Below are 17,401 nucleotides of genomic sequence, written 5' to 3'. Positions count from 1 at the left end.
GGGAGGACCTCTCTGAGGAGGTGACGTGTGGGCAGTAACTGGAGTGCCGTGAAGGAGCCATGGAAGGAGTGAAGACACTTGAGCTCCAGGAGGAACTGTCTCTGATTCCCATTTTAGAATGATGAGAACTGAAGTCTAGAGGGCCTCTATAACTTTTGCTGGGTCTCCCAACCAGGAAGTATAGGGGACAGGCTCTGAATCTGGGCGTTTTGGCTCCAGAGTTCCCCCAGCATACCTTGGTAACCCTTGGTAAGGGTGACTGTACTCCCACCCATGAGTCTTATCCCTGAGATTTAGTGCAGTAATAGAAGCCTTGGCATTTTCACAGGCTTGTTCTAGAATCTTCCTAGAGAGAGCAGAGCCCCTTCAGAGCACCCCCCGGGGTCCTAGAAGTCCCCTGGGATGGGGGCAGAATGGAAAGGAGTGTCTTTCAAAGTTGATCTCCAAGCCTCTGGAGGACCCAGGGACACCCCTCCCTGGGCCCCTCTTTAACTTCCCGGAGCTCTCAGTGGAAGGCCTTCAACCACCAGGCCTCTGGGCTGCACGGTGGGGTGGTTCCGTGGCAGGCTCTTCTGGACAGCCAGCCAAGCAGCGAGAGGCCCAGCTGGGGGAGACAGCCTGGGAGCAGGACCAGGAAGGAGGGAGTGAGCATGGGAGGGGCGCTGGGTGGGATCTTAGCCTGGCCCCCGTGGGGCAGGACCCACTGCCAACTCAGCACCCACTGCAGGGCCCTGGTGCTCTGGGCGCAAGGGACAGCAAGCCAGGGCCGGCCAAGAGGAGACTGCATGTCAGAAGTCCCTGCAGGAAGTTCCTCGAGCCCAGCCGTCCTGCCGGAGAAGCTCGTCCGCAGATGTTGTTTCTAAGGGTGAGGCCAGAAATCCAAGCCTGCCTTGATTTGCCACCTTGTAGGCTCTTTCCGAATGAACTGGGGTGGCTGCTGCTCCCTCGTTCCCCTCCCTAGCTTGGTGTCAAACTCTTCAATCTGGTGGGTCACTGGTTTATCCTCACCCAACTTGGACTGCTCAGTGACCTGGGCTGTGGGGGGCCAGCTGACATGGGTGAGAACCATGCTGTTGGTACCTCTCTTGGTGTCCGTGGAGCCCTGGGGGCCTTATTTCGTCTCTGAGGTACAGTTTGCTCAGCTGAAAATGGGAGCATTTTTGCTGAGGGGGCGATGGGGAGGATCCAGGAAGCTGATGTGTTAGAGAGAACGGGCCTCTTGAAGGTGCATGACGAGTGTGAGCTGTTGCTGCTGGAGATCACCAAGCTGGGACTGGTGGACGCCTGAGAGCAGAGAAGGGGCTCTGGGGACAGCCAGCCTGGGCTTGTTGGTTTGCAGAGTGGGTTTAAGGGTGGAGTCCAGGGAGAGCGTGCTGGGTTCCTTAGCTGAGGCTCCCGCCCGGGAGCTCTCCAGACAGGAAGATTAATCACTCCTGACACGGAGCTCCTGTGCCAGACACCATGCATATTAGCTCTGCAAACCTGCATGGCAGCTGTGAGGGAGGCAATATTATCACCTCTGTTCTGTAGTTAGAAAACTGAGGCACAGAGAGATGCATAGACTGTCCGTGTTACTCGTGTGAGTAGTTAGAGCAGCCTCTCTGGTGCGACTCCAGCACTCACAGTGTTTGCTCGCATCAGTGCTCACCACAGCAGCAGCTCGGGGCAGCTGTTATCGCCATTTTATTTTATTTTTTTATTTTTTGAGTTGGAGTCTCACTCTGTCACCCAGACTGGAGTGCAGTGGCCGCTTCTGGCCACCGCAGCCTCTACCTGCTGGGCTCCGGCCATCCTTCCGCCTCAGCCTTCCAAGTAGCTAGAACTACAGGTGCGCGCTACCATGCCCGGCCAATTTTTTTGATATATTGTAGAGATGAGGTCTCGCCAAGTTGCCTGGGCAGGTCGCGAACTCGTGGGCTCAGGCAATACACTCACCTCAGCCTCCCAAAGGCGTGGGATTACAGGCTGAGCCACCGAGCCTGGCTGTTATCGCCATTTTATAGGCGAGGAAACAGAGGCACACAGAGGTGATGGGATTGGCCCAGTCAGTGACAGGCATGACATTTGAACCCAGCTCTATTTGGGGCCAAGTCTTCCTTTTTTTGTTTTTGTTTTTGTGAGTGCTCAGTGGGACTGAGGGAACGAACTAGCTGGAGGGGGCTTGGGAAGGCTCCTGCTGGAGCATGCAGGCCATGACGTGAGAGTCTAAGGGAGTGGGCTGGCAGAGGGATGGCCAGGGAAGGCCCCGAGGTGGGAGACACCAGGATGCAGTTGTGCAGCAGGGCGGCACATGCGGCTGCAGCTGGGCAGTGTGTGAGGGGAGAGTGAAGAGTGGCAGGGCCCAGAGCCTGGCTGTGTGGGGAGCCAGAGCTGTCTCCCCAGCGAGGGGGAGGGGCACAGGTGGGTGGGGAGGGACCTGTGTGGGAGAGAGCTGGCTGAATGCAGGTGGCAGCTGGGAGATGGAGAAGGGCAAGGGGCTGGCCACCTTCTGCGGTGGAGATGGGTCTCCGAGAGCCCGGCTACTCCAGCGGGTGTCCTGAAGCTCTGGGGGCGGGGGATGTGTCTGCATTACCTACTTTTTTATAGCTGTGCGTTTTTATTTGGGCAATATTGTCAAAAAGTTAAAGTAGGTGTGTTGGGAATCACCTGGATGATTCTCTTATAGTCACACAGAGACTAACATGAGCTTCCGCTTCCATGGCTCTCCTGAGGTGCGGGATGGCCCCTGACTTCAGAGTTCGCCTTTGTATTGTGTCATTGCTGCCTGTCTTTCCAAGCACTAGCCCTCTCTGCAGCAGCACTTGAAGCACATCTCAGTGGGTACCTGTGACAATCCAGGGTTATCAGAAAAATTACCTTCTGAGATAATATAAATACGTGTGGTTGATCAGATTAATATTAAAATCCCATTTTACAGATGAGGAAGTAGAGGTTCAGAGAAGTAACCTGTGCAGCCTGAAGTCAGAGGGTCAGGATTTGAGTTGACTCCAGGTATGAGTTTGGGCCTCTGAGTCCCACTCTGGTTTTCTGGGGTGAGCTGGGTTAGGGTGCAGGAGAGATGGGCATAGCGTGGGGGCTTCTCTTAGCCAGGCTGGGGTAATCCAGCCCCTTTGGTGCCTGTGAGAGTCACCCTTCCCCCTCTCGCTTTCAGGCACCCAGAGCAGAGGTTTCATAGAGTTGCACTCCATTAGGTAGCTACTGGCCACATGTGGCTGTTGACATTTTAATTAATTAAAATTAAATACTAGTAGAAATTCAATTTTTCAGCTGCACGACGCTGGTTCAGATGTTCAGTAACCACATTTCCATCATTATGGAAAGTTCTATGGGCTAGTTCTGCTTAGGCGCAGGCTAACCTCCTGCACCCACTTACTGTGTGATCGTGTGCGTGTGACTTTCTCTCTCTGGACCTCAGTTTCCTCATCTGAAGAATGGGGATAGTAATAGCTTCTGCTTCACAGGGTTGCTGTGAAGATGAACATTACCCGATGCCTATTAAATATTAGCCATGGTCAGGACCTGCTTGTTTGCCCCAGGTGTTCTAGGGATGAGATGGGGACTCACACCACCAGGCCTTGCCTCTACTCCTGGTGGCAGAGGCAGGCAGATGATGCACGTGAGGGAGGTACCATTCTGCCAGCCTGGAGGGGTTCTGCCTGTGTGTGCGCCCATCAGGGATGGTGAGGGAGGCTGACTGGGGTGGGGGAGGAGGCATCATGAGGAGGGAGGTGGTTCTATCTCTTGGGAGTAAAGGCAGAGGGAGGGAGCAGAAACTCAGGGCTCAGACGGTGCGAGTCCAGGCTCCTCAGCTGTCCTAGCTGTCTAGCGTGGGGATTCACTGACTCCTTCCCATCCTCGGTTTTCTCATCTGTCGGATGCGAGTCCTTATGGTCCTCAAGCGAGGCATGTGGTGGGAGTGTCGGGCTGGTGTACAGAGTGTATTCTGAGGACAGCTCCTGAAGAGGAAGGCTGTGTGTGATGCAGCCCCTGCCTCCCGAGCAAGCCACAGCTCCTCTTCTTACTCTATGTAAGAGCTGTAGCCTTGACAGTGATCCCATGGCTTCCTCTATAACTGTATCTCCTGCCTCTCCCCTTCACCATCTCCTGCCGGTGCCTCCTGCACACCACACCTCGGCCCTGCTCTTCCTTTGCCTGGAACGCTCTCCCTGGGTTCCACGTGTCTCTTTTGTCTGTTTCACATTATTGCTCACATATCACCATCTCAGTGAGCCCACCTCTGACCAGCCTGTATACAATCAGAAACCCTTCCCCCCTTCCCATACACCTGATGCTCCATGTGTTACTTTTCTCTGTAACCATTTGTCAACTTTGGATATACTGCGTAATTTGCTTATTTAGTTATTTTGCTGCCTGTCTCCTTTTCTCCCCACCACCCCAGGCAAACTCCCAAATGGCAGGAGTTCTGTTTTGGTCACTACCGCATCCCTGGTGACCAGGGCAGCGACGACACAGAGTTGGTACCATATTTGTGGAATGAGTGAATGGAGGATTTCTTTTGTTTCACCTTCTTTGGCAGAACTCTGATCCCAAATGCCGTATGGTAATATTTGCCACCTCCACCTGGGATTAATTAAAACTCTAAGCCTGGTCTTGTGCTGGGTGGGGCTGGGGACAGAGTGGGGACTAGGACAGACTCTGTCCTTGCTTATGGACCTCCCAGTCCAGTGAGAGAGGCAAAATTACCCAGATAATTATACTGATGACTGAGCACAGTGAAGGTAAGGCCGACCTCTGAGCGTCTGCCACTCTGGGAGAGGGGACAATCAGGAAGGCATTTCTGAGGAATGGAGGATTTGGTTAGTGCAGGTGGATGAGCAGTGTACCAAGCAGGGGGAACAGCATGTGCAAAGGTCCTGGGTCCTTGTGACAATCCTGGGAGAGCAAGAAGTCTTCCAAGGAACCAGGAAAAGGGAGAACTGCATGGGTTGGGTCAACTGACCAGTGAGGCTGGAGAGCAGGGGAGAGACTGAGACAGATGGACCCAGCAGCCTCCCTGAGGGCCTTGAACCCAGGGGTACTGGGGAAAGGTTCTGAGCAGTAAAGGGGCAGGGTTAGAGCTGAGCTGCAGCTTGGAGCTCTCAGCATGTTTGGAGACCATGGCCAGGCAGACTAGAATATTAGACATAATATCTGTGGGTGCTGTGAGGCCCTGGATGACGTGAGGAGGAAGATGTGTGTGTGTGTGGGGGGGGCGGTAGGGAAGAGAAGGAAATCTGTTCTGGTGCTTATTCTTGTTCCAGTTTCTTTTGCAGCCTGCCCACATCTTCATCCTGCCTCAAATTCTACCTGCTCCAAGTAGACAGATGGGCAAGTGGTGGGAGTGTGTGGTGTTCAGAAGAAAAAAAGTGTCTCTTTTTTTTCATTACCCAGATCTTTTCTGACCAAAAAAAAAAAAGAGAGAGAGAGAAAAGAAAAGAAAATCTCTCAATGTCACCTTCTTTTTTTTTTTTTTGAATTGGAGTCTCACTCTGTTGCCTAGGCTGGAGGGCAGTGACATGCTCCAGGCCATTGCAGCCTCAATCTTCTGGGCTTAGGTGATCCTTCCATGTCAGTCTTCCAAGTAGCTGGAATTACAGGCATGCGCCACCATGACCGGCTAATTTTTTTTTTAATGTCACCTTCTTAACGAGGTGGCAGAAGAGGTGAAAATTCACGTGTCCAGAAATATACAGTGTAAGAAGTGAAGTTCTCCATGTCTCCACCCACCAGAGAAAATAATACTACTAATATTAGTACCCGACATGTGTTGAACAGCTCTGTGGCAGCTCTGTTCATAGGACTTCATGTGGATTAACTCATCCACTTCTCCCAGCAGCCTTGGGGAATGTGCTATTATGATCTCTAATATACGGAAGAGGAAACTGAGGTGAAGAAGGGGAAAGTGACATGCCCAGGGTCTCACAGCAAGTGGCAGAGTTGTGGTTGAAATGCTGGCATTTGGTTCCTAAGGCCACCTTGACTCCCACACCTGTTATCCTGCTTCCGTGAGCTCTTTGTCACGTTTTCTTCTGATTTCTTTTTTCTGTGCATATGACATTTAAACACATTCCTCCTCGTGCCCTGAAGTCTAAGATACTGTGCCCTCTGAAACTGAACCTTTGTATGTAGATTGTGGGTTGCACATCAGTCTCTTGTGAGCATGTGAAAGAATAAACATATTGTAACATTGAGGTGTTGTGCTTCAGAAGAGGGATCACAGGCTTCTGTTGTGCAGCAAGCCTTTATTGCTGAGTGCTGATGGTCTCAGCGTAGGCACAGTGAGGTTAATTTTCATGCTTAGAATGGCTGCGTGGGCCAGGCGCGGCGGCTCATGCCTGTAATCCCAGCACTTTGGGAGGCTGAGGCGGGAGGGTTGCTTGAACCCAGGAGTTTGAGACCAGCTTGGGCAACATAGTGAGACCTTGTCTCTACAAAAAATACAGAAATTATCTGGGCATGGTGGTGGCGCGCCTGTAGTCCTAGCTACTAGGGGGTTAGGGGAAATGGGAGAGGTGAGAGGGATAGGAAGAGATGAGGTGCTGAGGTGGAAAGATCACTTGAACCTGGGAGGTGCCACTGCACTCCAGCCTGGGTGACAGAGGGAGACCCTGTCTCAAACAACAACAACCACCAAAAGCAATGCATTGTGTTTTGAGTGGCTAGACCCTCTTCACTGACTGGATTCTGTGTTAAGCCCTTCCCTGCATGAACCCAAACCCCTGCTGGAAGCACTGCTGTCATTCCCATTGCACGGAGGAGGATACTGAGGCTCGGGGAAGTTAGAAAGTGGGGGAGCAAGGACCCCAGTTTGCCTCACTCTCCAAGCTGTGTGGCACAGTGCGGTAGTGGAACTGTCTGCCTAAGGGTGCATCTCAGCTCTGTACTTCCTGATCAGGTGATAGGGGAAGGCATCGGTTCTGTGCCTCAGTTTCTTCATTAAAATAGAAACAGGGAAACTGTACTTCAGAGGGTTGCTGTGAGGGTTAGATTTGTATGTACAAGGCCCTTAAATATGCCTAACATGTGGAAGTGCTACGTAAGCATTGTTCTTTTTAGTAGAGTCATCATATTAACTGTACTATAGTACAGACCCCTGTTGCGGGCATTGAGGTTGTTTGTAGGCTTTCCTGTTTCAGCAATAATACCCTTAGAAGAGGGGTTCTCAACTGGGGGTGGTTTTGCCCCCACAAGGGGACATTTGCTATCTGAAGACATTTTTGGTGGTCATAACTGGGGGGAGGGTATGATATTGTCTTTAGTGAGTAGAGACCAGGGATTTGGCTAAACCTCTTCAGTGCACAGGGCACCCTCCCAAGGGATTATCCAGCCCCAAGTATCACTGGTGCTGAGGTTGAGAATCCCCACCTTAGAACCTCTGTGCCCTGGGCCTGCCATTTTCTGCAAGAGAAATTCCTCTTGCAGAAGAAATGCACGTACGCTTTCCACTTTATCAATTGTATCAAAATGCCCTGACAAGATGCCAGACCAGCTTACAGAGTGGCCGGTAGTGAATGAGGGAGTTGTTCCCTCTACTCTTGCCCCCACGCCTTTGTCCCGAATTCCCACAAGCAGATGCTGCCTGTCATACAACAGGCTCCTGCTGTCTTTAAATCTATCCCTAAGCAGGTCCTCTGGGAGCTGTGGTAAGGCACTTATCAGAGTGCAGGCGACTGACGCTCCTGAGGAGGTCGCTGTTACCACATCAGTGAGCCTCAGCAGTGCCAGGAAGTTGCCCCCACCTACCGTCTCCAGCTCCAGGAGACTCAGCTCTCTGCCTCCCCACCTGCCTCCCTATCCCATCTGTGGTGTCTGGCGTCGAAACCAGGTCAGTGAGCGGGGGCGAGAGAAAAAGGACTTAGCAAGTGGCAAGGAATGGACTCAGCTTATTTTGAGCCTGTCCTGGGCACAGGGCTTCGCTCTAAATATGTTCATTCCACAGATACTCACTGAGTGTCCCCTTTGTGACCAACACTGTGTGCAGCTCTGGGGCTCCAGCTGTGACAAGACAGCCCAAAGTCCCTGCCCCACCGTGGTGACATTCTAGTGGGAGAGGTAGACAGCAGGCTGACAGACAAGCAGATACACACAGTAATGTCAGTGATGACTAGAGCTCTCAGAGGAAAATAAAAGGTAAGGGAGTAAGGTGGGTGTGCTTTACCTGGGGAGGTTAGGAAGGCGGCTCATGGGAAGTGGCATGTGAACAGGGGCTGAGGAGGGCAGGATGGGGTTTTCATCTGAGGGAACATCACTGAAAGGCTGGGCGTGGGGTGGAGCCGCAGGAGACAGGCTCCACTTAAGTGGAGTACATGTGCCTTTGGAGAAGCACTGGGAGCTGGGATAGGCTTCTTAGGGTCCTGGGGCTGTGGGCGAGGGGACATGGGAGGTTTTGAGCAGAGAAGGAATGGGATCTGACTTGGGTGGTCACAGGGTCCCAGACTGAAGGAGGGGCATGGCCAGAGAACTCATGTAGGCCTCAAAACCCCCCTAGGTGGCAGGAACCACAAGACCCTTGTTTTTTTGTTGTTTTTTTTTGGTGTGTGTGATTGTTGTTTTGTATGTTTTTGAGTTGGAGTCTCTCTCTGTTGCCCTGGCTGGAGGGCAGTGGCACGTTCCTGGCCATTGCAGCCTAGACCTGATGGGCTCAGGTGATCCTTCCACCTCAGCCTTCCAAATAGTTGTAACTATAGGCGTGTGTCACTATGCCCAGCTAATTTTTTTGATTTATTGTAGAGATGAGGTGTTACCAAGTTGCCCAGGCTGGCCACAAACTGTGGGCTCAGGCAGTTGTCTCACCTTGGCCTCCCAAAGTGCTGGGATTATAGGCATGAACCACTGCGCCCAGCAAGACCCTCATTTTTTACAGTTGCGCATACTGAGGCTTGGAGGACCCAACTCTTCTCAGTGCTGCTCAGCTAGGGCAGGGCTGCCACCTGGGGTCCTTCTCTGCCCCCCTCTGCCCATGAACTGCCAGTTAATGTCCTGCAATTACCTCTCATGAGTCTGGCCCCAGGTCTGTGAGATGAGGCTTTTGAGGGGGTCTCCATTTGGAAACCATTGAGAAATAAGACCCAGGAGCCAGACAGATGGGAATAAAAATGTCTTAAGGAAATTTTAAAGTTATTTATTTTGAAGTATTTGAGACATAAAGATAGCATTAGTGATATCCAAGTACCCGTCAGCTATTTTAAAAAAATAAAACCAGCAGTCTCGGTGGCTCAGCCTGTAATCCCAGCATTTTGGGAGGCTGAGGCGAGTGGATTGCCTGAGCCTGTGGGTTCGAGGCCAGCCTGGGCAACTTGGTGAGACCTCGTCTCTACAATAAATAAAAAATGAGCTGGGCATGTAGCACGCGCCTGTAGTTCCAACTACTTGGAAGACTGAGGCGGAAGGATCGCCAGAGTTCAGCAGGTCGAGGCTGTGGTGGCCGGGAGCGGCCACTGCACTCCAGTCTGGGCGACAGAGTGAGACTCCAACTCAAAAAAAAAAAACATTTCAGAAACCTGCCCCCAGTAGGCTGCAGGGCTGGAATTGTGCCACCCTGCTGTCCTGGAGTGCAAGTTTCCTCTCCAGTGGGATCGTTTTGTAGGTAGCTGGGAACACTGAGGGTGTCCCTTGCCTGTGGCCACAAGACCGAGAGACAGCAAAGTCTGGGGTTGCAACTCAGATTCTCCTCCTTAACTACCAGGCCTTTTGGAGGGGGAAATTGAGGCAAGCCGGCCTTCCTGGGAAGTTGGGGCAGCGTCCTGCTTTGGGAGCCAGGAGGTCCAATTTTGACTCCTTCATGTCATCTGGACTTCCAAGCCCTGGGTTCTTTTGTATAGTTACTTCTTTTGTCATAGAATACAGAAAAAGACTTTAACACATTTTATATTTACAGTATAACATGACTGTAAAGCAAAGCCCTGTGTAACCACACAAGAACATTTTAACTCCCAGGAATCCTCTCTAGTCTCTGTTCCTCCTAAGTATGACCCCGCTCTTGCCTTTGGGATATTTGTTTTCCTTTGTTTTCTTTCTTTCTTTTCTTTTTTTCTGAGTTCGAGTCTCACTCCCTTGCCCAGGCTGGAGTGCAGTGGCATATTCATGGCTACCTCAGTGTCGACTTGCTGGGCTCCAGAGATCCTTCCGCCTCAGCCTTCCAAGTCACTGGAACTACAGGCACACACTTCAATGCCCAGCTAATTTTTTGATTTATTCTAGAGACGAGGTCTCGTGAAGTTGCCTAGGCTGGTCTTGAACCTATGGGCTCAGGCAATCCACTCACCTTGGCCTCCCAAAGTGCTGGGATTACAGGCTGAGCCACTGAGCCCGGCCTGTTTTCCTTGATCTTCTACCTCATTTTACAAGAGAGAAAGGCATCCCTAGACGAATTGTGTTGTTTTGCCTGGTTTGAACTTGCTGTGACTGGAGTCGTCCCTGATGTGTTGCTTTGCATCTGGCTTCTTTCACTCAGTATCACGTTCTTACTCTTCATCCCTGTTGTATCAGCAGTTCAGTCCTTTTCATTGCTGAATAGTGTACTGCTGTACCAGTTTGTTTATCCATTCTTTGGTGGGTGGACTCCTTGTCTATTACCAGTTTCAGGGTTGCTGTGAATATTACTGTGATGAACATTTTAGAACATGCCCGTCTTTTGGTAAACAAATAAACTTAATTTTATGGCCGGGTGCGGTGGCTCATGCCTATAATCCTAGCACTTGGGGAGGTGGAGACGAGAGGATTGCTTGAGCCCAAAAGTTCAAGCAACACAGCGAGACATCATCTCTACCAAAACCTTAAAAGTGAGCTGGGTATGGTGGCGCACACCTGTATCCCAGCTACTTGAGAATCCGAGGTAGAAGGGTCGCCTGAGCACAGCTGGTCAAGGCTGTGGTGAGCCGTTATTGTGCCACTGCACTCCACCCTGGGCAACAGTGAGATCCTGATTCAAAACCAGGAAAAAGAACCCCCAAATATACTAATTTCTGTAGAGAACTGTGGAATTGCTGGGTTATGGGATAGGCATATATTGAGCTTTAATTCTTATTATCAAACTGTTTCCTACAGTGGTTGAACCATTTTGTACTCCCACCAGTAGTCAATAAGAGTCCCAGTTCCTCTATATCCTTGTCAACACTTGGTGTTAGCAGTTTTTAAAATTTTAGCCATCCCAGATTGGTGGTTTCAGTGTGTGCTCCTTGGTTGTTTGGGTCTTCTCTCCTGTGAGGTGCCCTTGCTCTTTTCACTTTGCTTCCCAGGTGGCTCGCCTCTAGTCAACAGTTGCAGGCCCTTCAGAGACTCAGTCCTGGACCCCTTGGGATGCAGTGAGTGGGAATGGGGCCATGCAGGGACTCCCCACGGTGGGGCGTGCTACCAAAAGGCAGCCTTGGTGACTGGGTTACAGGGGCAGATCTCTGTCTTCCTGCCCGGGTGTCCTCTGTCGGCTGTTCCTCAGTGAGCAGGCCATCCTCTTGGCTGCAGTGCCTGGTGTTTCATCACCACAGGACTGCGTCACAGACACCTCAGCCGCGGCACCACCCTCAGTGGGAGGACAGGGCAGAATCCAGGCGGGTCGCAGGGGATCTTCAGTTCCTCCCCTTGCTCGCGCCCAGGCTGCTGCTGACTTCTTAGTCCCTGAAGTGAGAATGTAAAAAGTGGCTCTGTAGTTTCCAGCAGTGGCTAGGGCCTCCACTGCTTCTCGACTGGGAGACCCAAGGTAAATGGCTTCCCTTCTCTGAGCTGCTGTCCTCACCTGGGCACGGGCATGGACTCTCCTGTGGGGGGTTTGGCATGTTCAGGAGAGACTGCACAGGAGCCCCCGGCACCCTGCCCAAGGCCACCCAGCTGGCAGTGGTGCTTGTACTCAGGAACCCACTCTCGGCCACACCTGGCTGTCTCTGCTTCTCTGTCTTTGATAATGGCAGCCATGTGTGTTTGGGTGTCTCCTGGGTGCAGGCGGTAGGCTGAGCCCTCTCTCCACAGCTCCTTGCCCACTAATGCCCCTAGATCATGGAGGTTCTGAAAGGGAGTGTCCCTGGGCAGTGAGGGCAGGGGAGAGCTGAGACTGGATCTGGCGTTAATCGTTTTTTTCCACGTCTGCTCTTCCTTTCAACTTTGAGTTCTCCATCCCAGGCCTTTGGGGAGTATTCCGAACTGAGCTCACGTCTTGGGAAGGTATGGTGTTGGCCCATGTTGGGGAAGGCTACTCTGACTCCCAACCACAGCCCGAAAGGCCCTGGGTGTTCTCCTCTGCCCACTTCTCCCCTGGCTTCCCACTCCACACACCAAGCTCCTTCCTGCCTCAGGATCTTTGCACTCTCTATTTCCCTGCCAGAAATGCTTTTCCGTGTGGATCTGCACAACTCACTCCTCAATTAATGCAGATGTCTGCTCACATGTCCCCCACACCCTACGACTAACACAGCATCCTATCCCCTGCTGTTCTTTTCTCTAGTTTCTTCTGTCTGCCTAGCTCATGACATTGTCTCTGCATATCTGTGCCTTGTTCTGCCTCCCTGTCTAGGCTGCGAGCTTCATGAAGGCAGGAGCTGTGCCTTAGTGCTGTTCTGTCATTGATACCATCTGGAGCTTAGGGTGTACCTAGAAAGGATTGGTGGCATGACTGGTCTGCAGGAGTTTCAATGACTGTGTCTGTTCCTGGGGTGGGAGTTTGTTAGGGACACTTGCTTTTATTCATTGTATCCTCAGTAGATGTCAGATGCTGTGCTGGTCCACTGAATTAGCATTTATAGTTGTGGGAGGGCTGCCCTGGGGAGTGTACGGAGAGCCAACAGTGCAGCCTCTGAGGTTAGGAAGGCTTCCTGGAGGAGGCACTGGTTCAGCTAAGAACTCCAGGAGGAGGAAGATTGCACAGAAGGTACAGGGGATAGAGGCCAGAGGGAAGGGTCTGAGTGACAGAAGCGTGACACAGGGAGCGGGGTGTGGAGGAGGGGCTGGAGAGGTGCTATAATTAATGTCATGGTTGCTAGCCTTTACAGAGGGCTTTCTAGGTGCCTGCCATACATGGCTTCCTCAGTAGTGGAGAGGACTTTGTTCTGTGTTCCCAGCGCTCTGAGGAGCCACAGAAGGTTTTGGGCAGGGAGGGACAGGGACGGACTTAGCTGGAGCATAGGGGCTGAGAGCAGAGGCCAGGCAAGAGGAGAGGCCGTGGGAGAGGTGTTCAGGAGCCTGGGGGTGGACTGTGAGGACCAAGGGCTGGGTGACTGTGTGAGGGGATGAGTGAGCAGGAGGCCTGTGGAGTGGAGGGCAGCAGAGACCGGTTTCTGAAGGGCCTTGGATGCCAAGCTAGGACTGGTTTTTTTGCTGGGGATCATGGGGAGCCATGGAAGGGTTTTGAGCAGGAGAAAGGGACAGATTTGAGGGTCCCTCTAGCTGCTGAACGGGGGACAGGTAGGAAGGAGCGAGCGTGGAGGGTTGGAGCCCAGAGGAGAGTGGGAAAGGACCCTATAGGCTGGGGAGAGGCAGTTACATCAGATTGGTGCGATGCTGAGGGTCGAGGGTCTGGCAGGCCTGTGTGTTTGGGGTGTGGGTGCCCATCATGTCTGCTGGCAGGGGAGCCCCTTGTTGCCGCTCCTGTCCTCGCATCATTGCCTTGCAGCTTGGAGTCCTGAATGTGATTTCTCACCCTCCTGTTTACTTCCCCGTCACTCCCCATCTTGTCTCTCCTCCTGCTTCCTCCCACTTACCTCCCTTCCTTCTGCCCGGGGTCTGGGCAGCCTGCCACTGTCACATGCCAGGCAGTAGTGTGTCCGGCCCACCAGCTCCCCTGGGGCACGAGAGAAAGCTGATGCCCAGGGTGTCCCTAGAGCCAGCTGCCACTTCTCTGGGGGCCACCATAGCTCCTGACCTGCTGTCCGCAAATAACCCCGAGCCGGGAAAGGCAAAAGGCGCCTTGGGCTCCATGGCCCTCATCCAGTCCCCAGGCTCCAGACTCCAGGTAGGGCCCAGCTGGCGACTGCCTTGCACCCTCCTCCCCTCTGCTCTGGGAACCTGAGACGGAGCCATGGCCTCGGCGTCCGTCAGTCTGTCGGCGGCTGGTCCCTGGGGATAGAAGTGGAGGTCTTGGGGAAGGGACCAGGGCCTTGGGCGAGCCCCTAGGACTGGCTTCTAGGCCCCAGACAAGTGCATGCGCAGTAGGTTGTTTTCTTGTTCGGGGTCCTGGAGTGTATGAGGCCTGTCTTTCCTCGGTCATCCGGTGGGGGCCAGGAGGCAGCTGAGGTGAGGGAGTGATGTGGGACGGGAGGCAGGGAGGCGTTCACTTAGTCTACCTGTTGAAGGCGGCAGGTTGGTGGCTCCCTGGTTTAGAACAGAGGGGGTGAGAGAGAGAATGTGTCCTGGTGGGGGCGGGAGCAGGCATATGCTGGTGGCTTGGAGTACTCCCTCAGGTGCCCAGGGCTGTCTGATTCATCCTGGGTTACCTCAGCATTAGGCCATGGGAGTGACGCAGGGGGTGGGGTGCAGCTACTCCAATGCTCGCCCAGTCAAGAGTGAACATGGGTGATGGGGCCGCCTCCTTTCAGCAAGGGTATCCTACATGTGGAGCCTAGCCTGTGCTCAGGCCAGGGAGCTCTGCTTGCCTCAGATTGGGGTCCCTGGGGACATGGTTGCACCTCTCCCCAACAGACTGAGCCCCTGAGGGCAGGACTCTCCCCACCCTCACTGCCTCCACCCTGTGCTGAGCGGACACAGGAGCCAGAGGGCCTCAGAACCTGGGTGTCTTTAGGAAGGGGCTAGTATGGAGTACCCCCACCCCTGACCAGCTTCTCTTGTTTTGCAGACTGTGCTCTGTCTACGGCACCTCCTGCATGTCCTGCTGCCCTGAGCTGTCCCGAATTAGGTGACAGCGTGTCACGCTGCCACCATGAACGAGGTGTCTGTCATCAAAGAAGGCTGGCTCCACAAGCGTGGTAAGGGGCTGCTTTGGCCCACCAGATTGGTCCTCCCCCTTCATCATCATCCCCGCTCCCCCAGCTGTCCTGGCAGCTAGTGCCCTGAGAGGCAGAGGTGCAGGGTGTTTACCAGCCTGGGGAGCCAGCATTCTGCAGCCTCCGGGCCAGAAGCTACTTACATGGCCTCCTTCAGCCGTAGCTGGGGCAGCGGGGCTGTGGACACCCTGAATGAAGCTGCAGGCCAGGCCTTGTGCTCGGCCTTTTCATTAGTGATCTCATTAATAGCCCTGTTGTACAGATGGAAAAACTGAGACTCTGGAGGGGAAGTCACTTAACTGAAGTAACGCAGCAAGACAACATTCAGCATTCATTCATTCAGCAAATATTCTTTGACCATGTGTGGTGTGTCAGGTCATCCCAGACCCTGGGACACTGTGGTGCCGTCCTGGAGTTTCCATTCTAGTGGGCAGTGGAGAAAAATATTGGATAAGTAGACAGATCATGTCAGGTAGTAGTAAGTGCTGTTGTGAAAAGTTGCAACTATGAGGGGCAAGGAACTGGGAGAGGTGGGCGGTTGGGAGGCTACTTGGAGGAGGCAACAGTGAACAGAGGTCTGGAGGAGGTGAGGCAGCCATACAGGTAGCTGGGCAAGGGTGTCCCAGGAAGAGGAACAGCACGGACAAAGGCTCTGAGGTGGGGGTGTTCCTGGTGTTTTCTGGGAACAGCGTGGCTGGAGCAGAACGAGCGAGGGCGAGTGGCAGAGTTGAGGCTCAGGAGCGGCACGGGGTCTCGTGTGCCAGGCCTGCAGGCTGCAGAAAGGACCTTGACTATGGCTCTCCAGGGAGCAGCAAGCCCCAGGATGTCGTGAGCCAGGGTGTGACCTGATCCAGTTGTACTGGTGGGAAGCTGAGGCCCTGAGTGAAGCCATGGACAAGGAAGAGACCAAAAGACTAGATCCTTGGAGCCTAGGGCTGCCTGACCCCAGACTGCTGCTGTGTGACACTGGGAGGCAGATGGGAAGAGGCACGTGCTGAGAGTTGGCTCTGTCCCAGGCTGGCTTCTGTGGGCCTTTCCAGGAGGAAGGGTACCAGGCCTAGGGGTAGCTGCTCTGTGTGCTCTTCCATTCATTCAACAAACATTTATTGAGCAGCTCCTAGGGCACGGCTCTCGGTACTGGGCATCCAGCAGAGAGTCAGATAGACAAACACCCCTGCGCTCATGTTGTTCTCTTATGCCCTGGTGAGGAGAGCAGAGAGCCCTCAGGTAGGCAAGTATGTTCAGTTGTGGTACATGCCATGGAGGAAAGCCAAGCAACATGAGAAGGGTAGGCAGGCAAGGGTGTGGGAGCCATCATTGGTAGGGTGACGGGGAAGGGCTTCTGAGGAGGGGGCATTTGCATATAAAGATCTGATGGAAGCAGGAAATGAGCCCCACGGTTAGCTGGGACAAGAACGTGTTGCAAAGGGTATGGTGAGTCCTGAGTAAGTGGGGCCCGTTGGAAGAGGAGCAGGAGGCTGCTGAGGCTGGCCCTGCAGGAATCAGAAGGGCCTACTTTCCTGCTCTGTCCCAGCCCGCAGATGGAGCGATGATGAGGGACAGAGGCCCTCCTATCTGACAGCAGAGGAGACCGATTTCGTGCTGCCCCTTCTGGGCAGGGATGGCATTCATGGCACTTTGGCTTAGTCCCCCAGGCTGAGCCCAGAGTTTGGGGCTGTCAGTGGAGCTTCTGAACCTTGGCAGATGTCAAGATTCTAATCCTGGCTCTGCAGCTTCCTCTCACTGTGGGCAAGCTGTCACCTCACTGAGTCTTGGTTTCACATGTGTAAAATGGGTTAACAACCCAGACCTCTGATGTTGTCGGCTCCACAAGGGCAATGATTTTCTTTCTCTTTCTAGAGATGTCTTGCTCTGAACAAGGAGTGAAGTGGTGTGATAATAGCTCACTGTAACCTTGAATTTCTGGGCTCAAGTGATCTACCCACCTCAGCCTTCCAAGTATCTGGGACCACAGGGTGTGTCACCACACCAGGCTAATGGTTGTTGTTGTCATAGATATGGTATCTTTTTGTGTTGCCTAGGGTGATCCAAACTCCTGGGCTCAGGTGATCCTCCTTACTCTGCCTCCCAAAGCAATGAGATTACATGTGTAAGCCACTGCACTTGGCCATGGTAGTAGGAGTTTTCATGTGGCTTCTTTACTGTTGGTGTACAACGGGCACTCAATAAGTGATTGTTGAATGATTGGGATTGCGTGTGTGGTGTGAGTGTGCTAGGGTATGTATGGTCATGGGCTCCTTTTCCTTGACTGTGTTTGCTGAGGCCATGGCTCACAAGACTGGGGTACAAGAACCTTGGGTGGATATAGAACTTTTGGAAGGGCAGAGTTTCTCTCTGGTCTAGGCCCTAGGCTCAGCTGATGGGTTAAATGGGTCTTGGCCCTCTTAGGGCTTTGGCATCTTTTTTTTTATTTGAGTTGGAGTCTCACTCTGTCGCCCAGACTGGAGTGCAGTGGC

General features: G+C 53.1%; 1 protein-coding gene across 1 annotated transcript in view; it reads left to right on the top strand.

The window, feature by feature from the left end:
• The first annotated feature begins 340 nt into the window (after positions 1-340).
• AKT2 (AKT serine/threonine kinase 2) overlaps positions 341-17,401 on the top strand; it is a 48,029-nt gene continuing 30,968 nt past the window's right edge. Inside the window, exons 1-2 of the mRNA XM_021714145.1 lie at positions 341-865; positions 14,777-14,906. Of these exons, the coding sequence (XP_021569820.1) occupies positions 14,861-14,906 (46 nt within the window). The 5' untranslated portion in view covers positions 341-865; positions 14,777-14,860. The remainder of the gene's footprint in view (positions 866-14,776; positions 14,907-17,401) is intronic.

The sequence above is a fragment of the Carlito syrichta genome, unplaced genomic scaffold (assembly GCF_000164805.1).
Source record: "Carlito syrichta isolate Samal-C Ts95f unplaced genomic scaffold, Tarsius_syrichta-2.0.1 Scaffold94752, whole genome shotgun sequence".
Classification (NCBI taxonomy): domain Eukaryota; kingdom Metazoa; phylum Chordata; class Mammalia; order Primates; family Tarsiidae; genus Carlito; species Carlito syrichta.
The sequence above is the reverse complement of the archived record's forward strand: the minus strand, read 5'-3'. Positions and strand labels throughout refer to the sequence as shown.